The sequence below is a fragment of the Coloeus monedula genome, assembly GCF_965178545.1.
Source record: "Coloeus monedula genome assembly, chromosome: 8".
NCBI lineage: Eukaryota > Metazoa > Chordata > Aves > Passeriformes > Corvidae > Coloeus > Coloeus monedula.
This window is the reverse complement of record NC_138788.1, coordinates 18235895-18247104: the sequence shown is the minus strand read 5'-3', so window position 1 is coordinate 18247104 and position 11210 is coordinate 18235895. Positions and strand designations below refer to the sequence as shown.

The window sequence follows — 11210 nt, the reverse complement described above, 5'->3', positions numbered from 1 at the left end:
TGTTTTTCTGATATCTTGGTTAATATTAAGTTGAATTGTTCAATGCAAGTTTATATTTGGATTTATCAGAGCTGACCAACTTCCACTGCTACTGGATTTACAAGCAGAGCATAGGGTTTAGGTTAGAATAGGCTGAGGGACATTGATGGGGTAGGACATCTCAGGCTGGTCCACAAATTTCTTCAACCTGTCAGTGAGTGAGTGTTTTATAGTCTGTAGTACCAAAGTTTTTGATCTCACTTAAGTTTTTGCTTGCATGGAGCTTTTTTAATGTATAGGGGCTTTAAGTCCAACTTAGGTGTTTTTATTGCTGAGACATCCCATCCTTTTTTGAACTCCTTTTATTCTCTTGTCCTTAGCAGTTTGTTGGTAGTGCTAAATGCATGTGCTGTACACATAGCAACTCCTCTTGGGTGCCAAACAAAGAAAGTGACAAAATGCCGCATGTAAAGTGCATATCACAAGTTTATTTTTCTGCACAAACAAATAGAAAGTGATTGTAAATTGAAAAAAAAAAAAAAAAGACAAAACGGAAAAGGAAAAAAGGTATTTCCATAAACAAAGATGCCAGCTCTGTTCATCTGGGGTCACGTCTTTCACCAGACAGAGCACTGCTGCTGGGCTCCCATTTTCAGAGCACTGATGGGTCTCTTCTAGGAAAAGGGTCTAGTAGGGGGTGCTGGATATTATAGCAGAAAGGGAGCATGTTCTTTACGAGGAACAATCTTGCCTCACACTGTGCTCATGTCTGGTGATCAGTGACTCCTCATCACACCAGTCTCTTCTGAGATGCTTCCTCGCAGGTGCTGCAGGATCTTGAGGTTATCTCTGGTAAGTGTTCCCATATATTGAGAGGGAAAGGACTGTTACTTCTGAAGCAAAAGATAAAACCCCAGAATTGCCATAGCTGCAATATGTAGCCTGCAGCATGCTAGAGAGGAGGGATGATAAGCAGTTTTAAATCAGAGCCCATGAAGACATCTTCAAATGTTTAACAAGGGAACACTGGGGTTTGGCCTACCACTGCAGCTTATAACTTAGGAGGGGGGAGCTAAAACTTGTCAAACAACTGTTTACGTCTGTGCTTGTTCAACAGCTGAGGAATTAGACGTTTGGGGAGGCTCAAGACAAGCTTACATGTTTCAAAAGTATTCCTTGTAACCTCACCTGTGACCTTTCTCACAGGCCAGCCACAATATTTTCATGAGCAGACATTAGCAGAGCTGCTTAAAGCCAGCAGAAGTTCAGGCTTCTTCCTTACAACTTAACAGATGCATCTCAGTATTATTTCTCATCTCATGCTACTTGCAGCTACAGGCCTTATTTGGGATACACCATGAGCACTGTAGGCTTCATCTGCAACACCCTCTGCTTCTGCAGATCAAGTCCTTTGTCAGCATAGTATCCAGAAAAGTTTGTGAGGGGCTGAAATCCATTAAACTACTTTGGTTTTGCTTCTAAACATAGCTTTGAACCAAGGATGTAAGTAAAATGCAGGATTCCCAGCCTCCTGGTTCTTTTCCTTGCTCTTACACTTAATATTTCTTCTCCAATCAAACCTAACTTTTTTTGTCTCCTGCCCATTACATTATCAGAAATGATGGGGCAAATGCAGTTATTCCACTCACTTGGATCATGACATCTAACATTGAATGGTGTTTGGCAATCACTCCTCAGCAGAAATCATTGTCTCCCAGAAATCTGGAGTGGGATCACCAAAATACTAAACCCATGCAATCTCCCTTACATACGAAGGCCAGACTTCTCTATTTTTCCAGTGGCAAAATGAATTTCCTGAGACTTTCATGCCCTGAGAGCACTTAACTTTAGGGGCCTGAGGGAAAGGGATACGGGAGTAAGATTCAGACTTTCTGAGGTTATTTCTTGACTGTAGAATTATGTTGAGCACCCTTTCTCTGGTCCACACAACCCCTCTCTACACCTGAGTTCAGTAATGTTTTCAGTCTGGGCTAGCTTGCCTGTCTAAGGCTAATGGCTTAAATCACTAGCCAGTTACAGACAACACTCACCAAGGAGATGAGAGACAAAGCTTTTGGAGCACTGCTACTCCTTGAGTTCCTTCGTACAGCTTTCCTAGATAAAATAGAAGATTCCTCCCTCTACATTTGGAAGGGGTCACAGAGATTCAGTTTGCACACAGGTCTGGGTTTTTTTCAGAAATGTTGGCAGTGCAATGCAGTACAGGATGAGTGAGAAAGCAATCATCTGAGGTTTTGTAGCATGGTTGCTCCCCTTCACTGGAGCTAAGTGGATTCCGGTGATCTGAATTAACTCTGTGGTGATGATTTCTCCTAAGACATCCTCTCTGGGGCTTTTCAGGGACACAAACAATCTCCTCATCAGTTCAGATTGGCTGCTCCTATGTCATACAACCAGGTGCAGCACCTCTTCTGGCTCAGCCACACCTCTGTCCATTAACTCAAGGTATTACCACGGCTTTTCTTACAATCCTCTCCCATGGCTGATAGTGTCCAAGTGAGGTGTAAGTTCCATCCTCCTCTGTCCCCAGCATGCTCTTTATATGTTTCAGGGGCCCCAGGAATGTGCACTGCAAACACAGGCCTGCAAAAATGTCCAGCCAGAGTGTGAAGGATTCAAAGGCAGAATTGTGTATTACTTCTCCTTTTCTCTCATTCTCTCCCTCCCAAGCTTGTCCATGATGAGAGCTGGGTTCTCCAGCCTTCTTCTTCTTCATGGGAGAGCACACGTGAAAAATCTCCAGGTGCTCATAGAGAAAGACTTTAGAGCCTCCAAGAGAAAGTAGAGTCCCAGCTATCATGAAAAAGCTACACATCACTAGCTCCTGCTGTGCAGAGGAAGGTTGGCTTAGATTTAATGTGAAACAACACTAGCTGCACTGCATACAGACTGCTTCAGACCAAATTGCATGCCTTTTTTTCTCCCCAGAACCTACACTTTTGAATACCCAAAGTTTGTGCTCAGTCCAGTCAGAGAACGGCTACTGCTTGAAGGAGAGGAGCCAGCCTAATGAAGTGGAGACTTGTCTCAAGGGGAGAGGGCTATGAGATCCTCATTCTGCCTCCTGTACACATTCCTAAGGGTTTAGCTAAAGGCTAGGCAACCCTGACCCAGAAAGAAGTGGCCATCTCTTTCCCTGCAGCTGGGGCATCTGCTGTGTTTGGAGCCAATGTTTCAGGAGCAATGCTTTCTTGGTGTACTTGTGGGATCACGCTGGAAAAGTGGCTGCTGGCAAAGGAGGACCACAAACAGAAAGTAATGGCAGGGGGGTGTGTAAACCAGAGTATAGATGACATGCACACACACATGCAGAGTCCCTACTAATATGCTAAATTCTTCCTTGGGAAGGCAGTGCTTTCTTCCTGTATGCCTGTAGTGTAGGGATTAAGCTGGAGGCTAGCCTGGGACATTCAAGGAGTAACTAGTATTGTTTATACCTCAGCATCACCAGCAAACTGAGCTCTGTATATGTGAGTGCAGATCCTCTGGGATTCTCAGAGCACTTCAGTTTTTACCAAATAGGCCCCACAAGAATACCTAAGGCATTTAGTATGAAGTTTTACTTGTGCCTTTCTGTTTGCCTGACCTCCACTTCCATGCTGAGAATGTCTTTAAAGGCCCTCCATTTTCCACTCATCACAAAGCAAGTTTTATGCCATGACCCATTTCTAATCTAGCCCCACATCCATCCTAAACAAAACAAAAAGATCATGTGCAAATGCATATTCAGTCCTGCCTCCTTTTAAAGCCAACTGTACCTTCTCCCATGCAATCCACCTTTGTACTTACAGCATCCATATCCTGTTCAGTGGAACTAATGCTGCAGGGCCTTTCTTTGTGCCACTGTCTGAGCTTAGCTTTGACTTTCTGTATCCTCAAAAATGGACACTTCCTTCTGCAGTTCCCACAGCTGGTAATAGCCCCACCAAGTCTCCTCAAAGCCCCTCTTTGGAAAACTACTTCCAGACCTGATAGTGGTATTTAGTAGCAGCTAGGATGACTCTCCTGTTACCCCCAGCCCTAGTGACTGGAGGAACAGGCACACATGGCCACTCTTGGCTGCTGGGCACACTGCCCACATGTGCATGGGCAAACACCCCTGCTCAGTCTGCTCTCTTGCTTTCTTTCCCATGCCCCCACAGAGGGAAGTCTGGGAGAAATGTCCCAGGTGAAGCCCCACTTGTCCTTTCACTCCCTGCTGAGGGTTGCTGTGTGCATGTGTGCGTGCACACAAGTGAACGTGTACAGATTGGGAGGATCAGAGAAGAGCAGTCTAATGGGAAAGCTGGGGCTTCTGTCCTGTAAACCCATCTCTCGCCCTTTCTTCCTGGAAAGCTCTTGCCTCCTAATTTCCTTCCATTCAGGGGTGACTCCAAAGCCCTTGGAAAAGGAAAACTACTGCTTCCTGTGTGTCTCCATGTGAGACAACCCCTGCCATTCACCCCCTCTGGAGGTGTGTTTTGTTGCTGTGTACAAGTTCTCAGTCTTTGTGTACCACACGGATGCCCTCTCTTCACATTCTTCCTCCTGCTGTAGCCACAGCCACTAAGCCTTTTCATGAAGTATCCCATCTGAGACCAAGGGAAGGCTGGGAAAGGGGGTGGTGCAGAAAGGCAGTAATTTTTTGAGGTTTTTTTCTTCATTTTGTGTCACTCATCCCAATGTACTGAGCTGACATGAAAGACAAAACAAGCGCTATCTCTGCGGGGCCACAGACAGGATGGGAGGGGTGCCTGCCTCAGTGATGGCCAAAACTTGGCCTCCACACATTGGCCTGCATCCCTGTTCTTGCTGCTGAGAATTTGGGCCTGGCCACCTGAAACCGAGAGGCAGAGGCTGAGTTTGGAGAAGGTCCCACCTGTCCAGGCTCTGGGGAGCTCTGATATGGCTTAGGGGAGGGGCTGAGCTCCACCTGGAAGGGTGCCGGTGTAGCAGGGGCAGAAGAGGCCATTTCTGTTCTCCACAACGGCTCATCCAGCGTGGTGGCTGAGCGGGGCACAAGCACAGTGGGTGCCAGGCTGCTTGAGGCTGGCATGGGAGCCGGAGTGGAGAAGCGACGAATCTCCTGGGTCTTGGCTATTTTCACAGGGACCTGCTTGGCTGCCATGAAGGATGAGCTAGCCTGCAGGGCTGGCTGACCAGGAGTATTCTGAGTGCTGGAGCTTGGGGAATCCCCAAAACAGAACATGGCTGACTTTAATTGATAGGGCTGGTGGCGCATTAAATCAATAACCTTTATCCCTGATTTCTGGCCAGGTGCCTTTTTCACTTTGCTTTCTGCTTTGCTAGCCTGAGATTTGCTGGCTGCCAGGGGATAGAAAGGGGAATGCATTGGGTTGTAAGCTATTGGAGGGGGAGCCCGGATGTTGGGTGAGTATTTCCAGCATGAGGGTAGAGAAGGGGATGGAGAGGGGGTCCTGGGCTGGTACTCTGGCTTTGGTGGTGTTTCCACCACAAATTTGTCCATGCGGCTCTGGCGTTTGGCAAAGAGCTCTGCCCCCTTGCCTTTAAGCTGAGGCATGTCCTGGGCCCCATTTACCAATCCAGAATCTTGCTGAGGCTTGGGAGCCACTGGAGGTGGGGTCTTGAACTTGCGGCCCGAGGACTGCAGGAAGTTGCACGCCTCAGCACCGAGGCTGAGGAAATCCTCCTCAGGCCCAGACTCAAAGCCTGCCCCAGGATGGTCACCTTTTGGCTTCTCATCCAGGTTCTGCACCAGAGACAGGAGCTCAGGGTTGGGCGAATTCTTCTTCTTCTCCTCAATCTTACTGAACATGGGTTTCTTGTTGCCCCGTCGGCGAGCCTCCTGCAGGATGCCTGTGCGGGGAGCTGGCACAGCAATCCTCTGCTCCCTGGAGGTTAAGGGCTCAGAAGGAGGTCGTGGTATTGCTGGAGTGATGGCAGGAGAAGGCTGTTTTGGCACAGGGGAACTGCTTCTCATGTGCTGTGATGGTGCTGGACTAATATACAATGAAGAAGAGGCTGTTCCAGGGACTCGTGGCTGGGATGCTGTGGAGGCCATATCCCCTCCTGGCTTTGAGGGAGTTGACAGAAAGATAGAGGTGGTGGATGTCCGGGAAGTGTTGGCAGAAGGTTTAATCTCTGGAGCACTTCCTCCCCCTTTTGGCTGTGACTCCAGTGGTGATGTTGGTCTTCCTGGTGCAGGAATATACAGAGATGTGGAGGAGCTGACTGGACCACGCTGTGTTGGCACTGGTGCATTGGCAGGTGCTCCTGGAGCCAGAGGTGAGAAAGGGGGAACCACTGTGCTTTGTCCACCCAGACTTTCAGTGGGTTTTTTGGGTGCAGATGGCCTAAAGATGACAGAGGATGTTGCTGGCCGTTGGCCAGAAAAGCCAGGAGTAAAGGGCCGTGCAGACCTGTTGAACATGCTTGTTGAACTTGCAGAGAAGGGGTCAGGGGTGCTTGGGGGAGGCGGGAAGAAAGTGGGGCTGGGGGCAGTCAGGAGCTGAGTGGGGACAGTGGCTGGTTGCTTGCTGGGCACTTGCACACCTTCCAGGTGGATGCTGAGGGGCATGTTGTCTGCCTTCTCTGGCACAGGCATATCTCTGTTCACTGTGCCCTGCTTTGGCTGGGCAGCTGGGCCAAGCTCTGGGCTCTTCTGCACTGGAGTTTTCTCAACTATGTACTTCCCAGCCCGTTCCCTCTGCTGCTCAAATAATCGTGCTCCTTTACCTGAGGCTTCACTCAAACCTTTTTGCTTCTTTTCCTTCTGTTCAGAGTCAGATTTGTACTTTTCAATGTCTAGGTAAGTGTTGTCCCAGTCTGAGTGATTAGTTAGGCTTCGGGCATCAGAGAAACCTTCCTCATCAAATTCAGATTCACTAGTTGGAAAAACTCCGTCTTCCTCCTCGTAGGAGCGGTCTTCATCAACACTGCCAAAGCTTACCAATGTATACTTCTTAGCCCTCTGCCTGCGTTTCTTAAACATCAGCACCCCCTTGGAGTGGGGGTTGGGTGCATCTGTCAGCAGGGATGCAATGGTTCTGCACTTGGTTTTGGCTTCTTTCACGTTCTTCTCCTGGATGCTCTCGTGACGGTGGAGCTCTGAAAGAGATAGAAAGAGGCAGTCTCAGAGCTCAGAAAAGGTTGGGTGGGCAAAGGTGTAAAGTGAAATGGCTTTAGGCATTCTAGTGCACACAGGAGGAAACACACCCCTGCCCTTCTTTTTCTTTCCTACTTTTGCTGATGATAGTGTCTTTATGAACTGTTGGTAGAAATTCTGGAGCAGTTTTCTCTTTCCCTGCAAACACAATAGAAGTCGATGCAGGTGTGGGAAGGAACTCCTCCCACTCTGATGGCCGGTCTAAGTCTCCTCATCAGATCTGGGATTTCCTATTTCTGAAGCATGTGGCCAAGAGTCCCTGATGTTTTTACAGTGCATGCCCTTGCTTGTGGGAATTTTTACCATTTATTTATCACCCTGAAGGTGGAGCCCTGCTTTCTGTAGAGATCCTACCATATAGAGGATTGCATGTGTGCAAAAGGAGAGGTGCTCTGCAGGTACAGGAGGGCTGCTCCTGATCTGAGCCCTGCAACGTCAGCTACAGTCAGAGTGTTGTGCAGCAGCATTGTGTGTAGGGCTGTTTGCTGCTCTGCAGCAGCCCTGCCGCTGCAGGAGGCAAAGGAAGCATGATTTCACCCTTGCTGCAGTCCCTTCCCTGTGCCCCATGCCTGGCAAGGAAGAAGAGTATTTGCTCCTGAGCAAGAATCCCAGATCCCCACAACTGATCAGACAGGCTTGCTTGGAAAAGACAACACCTGTTGGGACACTGTCATGAAAGTGTGGGATAATCATTTTCCACCTGCTCTGTGGTCAGTAAAGCCCATGGGAGGCACATTGTATCCTCTGTGTGCAGGGAAAGCAGGTGGTGAACAAGATTCAATAGTAAAACCAAACTTGTTTGCCCTAAGGAAAGTATAGACATGCCTTGAATCACTGTTGAAGTGGCAGAAGTCAGCACTAACCTTACACAGAAGAAAAGCCCCACATACCTAAACCACAGACTAATTTGTGATGTCTTTCATTTCATCCTTTTCCATTGCATCATAGTACAGAGGAGAGGAGAGGAGAGGAGAGGAGAGGAGAGGAGAGGAGAGGAGAGGAGAGGAGAGGAGAGGAGAGGAGAGGAGAGGAGAGGAGAGGAGAGGAGAGGAGAGGAGAGGAGAGGAGAGGAGAGGAGAGGAGAGGAGAGGAGAGGAGAGGAGAGGAGAGGAGAGGAGAGGAGAGGTGCAAGGCAGTGCTGAGGGATGGCATTAGCTCAAGAGATGATGGAAGCTGCTCAGTCCTCTCAGGATGCCACTTCTGATCATTCTATCACAAAGCATTCATTCAGTGGGAACCTGCTAATGTGGCAAAGTCACCTACAGTGGGGCACAGGGAGCTTAGTTAAGAAGTTTACTAGTTTTCCTGAGGGATACAGTCTCCCAAAACCTTTCTAGGCTAGACAGTTGTTGCATCAGTGTAACCACAGCAGAAAGAGCTTCTCTCTCCGAGCCCAGGCTGAAAATCAAATGTTGATTTGCAAAGCCGTCATCCTTCCACGAAGCTCTCAAAGTTTGCAGCCATTCCAGAGCACATGCTACTGCTTTGGGATTTCAGCAAGGGGCCTTCTGCGGTTTGAGATCACCTCATGTGGATGCACAGTCCATTCTTCTCCTTTGCACCCAGAACTGGAAACAGGAAAAGCAATGCTGAAATCGCTCACTATTTGTACTTGCATTTGCAAAGTGAAGGCTCTCTGCAAAACTTTCCTTACAGAATGACTCCACCTTGCTGAACCAACGCTGAAGTAGTGTCCAGGTTTTTGTGTAGATTTAGTGTTCTTCAGGGCCGTCACAGACTTGCCCTCAAAGACCTGCTCTCCATGATGGAAACAAACTACCGTCCCAGAAGGTCTGCCCACTTCATTTACAAATCTGCATACCTGTGTCTCTAGAGGTTGTTGACAATGGAAGAAATAAGGGAAGTTGCTACAAACAACCTTGCTACAAGCTACTACACCTCACCTGGTGGTATTTTGCTTCCAAATTTATAAGGAGAAAGAGCAGCACCACAGAATCTTAGTCAAATGCAGAATATTTAAACTCTGGCCTGAGTGACTCACAGGAGGATTTCTAGTGTCAGGAGCTAACAGCTAGGGAGCTACACCATTCAAAGTGATGTCTGCAGAGCCCTTTCTGACAGCAGAGTACCATGGAAGTGCCAACTCTAAAGTCTGGGCTAGCAAATACTGTCAGAGAAAACATAACAGAAGATGGTCTTGGCTTTAATTCCACCAGCTTGTAGTCCTGGCTCAGCATTAGGATCCATGTACAACTTCCCTAGAAAGTTGCTCTGAACTGACCTGTGCTCTGAAGGAGCTGGCAAGTAGGGCCCTCTGGGACCTGCTTCTCACCTTCCTGTTCTCTTCTTCCTACTTTTCTCCCCATCAAAGGCTAAAGCACATGACTAATTACACCAGTCCTCCCAACAGAAAAATGGTCATGCTATTCAAGTTACAATCTTCCACAACATATTAAGAAAACACAGAAAGAGAAGTATTCCTAAGATGACTTGTAGAAGGTAAAGAGCAAGAATGAAATCAGAATAGGCAAAAGAATAGGGTAAGGAGAGTAGACTAAAAAAATAGGAGATGAAAGGAAAGAAGGAAGAAAGGAAAAGAGAAGAGAAGAGAAGAGAAGAGAAGAGAAGAGAAGAGAAGAGAAGAGAAGAGAAGAGAAGAGAAGAGAAGAGAAGAGAAGAGAAAAAAGAAAAGAAAAGAAAAGAAAAGAAAAGAAAAGAAAAGAAAAGAAAAGAAAAGAAAAGAAAAGAAAAGAAAAGAAAAGAAAAGAAAAGAAAAGAAAAGAAAAGAAAAGAAAAGAAAAGAAAAGAGACATCTGTACCTGCATAAGGCTGATCCAAGCTTGAGAAAGTAGAGTCCAGACCTGGAGAACTGGGCATGTCACAAAGCCCGTTTAATTCACAACTCCCCATAAACAGAAAGAGAGGCAATGAGAGAGGAGCAGAGCAGTCCCCTCCTGGAGCAGAACCAAAACTCTGAGATGTCCAAGCTCTTTGCTATCAGTCCACAAGCCTTTTAAAGGCTCTCTTTTGTCTCGTAGGCATTGCTGCTGAAAGCCATGAGGTCACTCTGTCTATTTTTGTCTTCATAGCTTCATCACTGAGCAGTGTGATGGACATTGTCACCTGGCACTTAAGCACCCTTATTCTTTCCCCCACCCTGTACTCCCTGTAAGGAGAAACTCCTCTTTTTTATTTTAAGAAAAGAAAATCTACTCTATATTCTCACAGCTTCTGTGATGCAACCTTCAGGTTAGAAAGGTGCAAGCTTCAAGTTAGTGCTACCAATACCCCGATGTCCAGCATTTCTGTGCCAAAGAGCCCTTCAAAGAGATGAAGCTAACAGTGTGCATGTCCAACATTGACAGGCACAAGAAACCTGCACAGGAGGAAAATAACTTTCGTTGCCTGAAAACCTCAGAGAGCACTCAGCTCCAGGTAAACATTAGGAAGAAAAGAGACAGCAGAGGCTTTAATTTCCTGTGTATATCAACTTTCTTCCACGTCTGAAGAGAACCAGTCCATGATTTAGACTTCTGTTGTGTACAAGACTGAGCAACATTTAACAGAGGAGCATCGGGATCCTGGATGCCTGCAGTGAAGTTGTTTAGCTGAATTAAAACAGCAGAGGCTGTTACCTACACTGAAAACATGGCTGTGCCCAGGGAGGGTGATGGAGTGTTTGAAAACCAGGGAGTGGTGTTTTGGCAGCACCATTTGGAGCTCCAGCACTGGAGACTGAGAGGTGTTGAAAGATGAGATGCTGATAGTGAGGACTGTGGTGGATGGGAAGGAAGGGAATAGATGGTGCTGGGAGTCTGCAAATCTCTGCTGGTGTGGCCTGCTCAGCATCTCTTCACACTTTATCTAGGTCCTGTCTTACTGCTCCTTTCTGTACTCAAGCAATAGCTCCTGTCAGACAATCCCAGAGCTGTAGCCAAGGGACACTGTCCCATGATTCTCCCTCCCAGCAGCCCCAGCCTTAGCAACTGTGTAGCCTTGGCAGATTATCTCCAGTGTTAGAGAGTCTGGAAAAATGAAGGTCTGGCCATACCTCCTGAAATCCAGTAGCCATCGCTGCATGCCAAGAAGACAACTCCCGCAAGGCAACATTGCTGTAGAGAGA

General features: G+C 47.4%; 1 protein-coding gene across 1 annotated transcript in view; it reads right to left on the bottom strand.

Moving 5' to 3' along the window:
• Positions 1-447: 447 nt before the first annotated feature.
• SYNPO2L (synaptopodin 2 like) overlaps positions 448-11210 on the bottom strand; it is a 36273-nt gene continuing 25510 nt past the window's right edge. The window contains exon 4 of the mRNA XM_082286213.1: positions 448-7068. Coding sequence (XP_082142339.1) covers positions 4739-7068 — 2330 coding nt within the window. The 3' untranslated portion in view covers positions 448-4738. The remainder of the gene's footprint in view (positions 7069-11210) is intronic.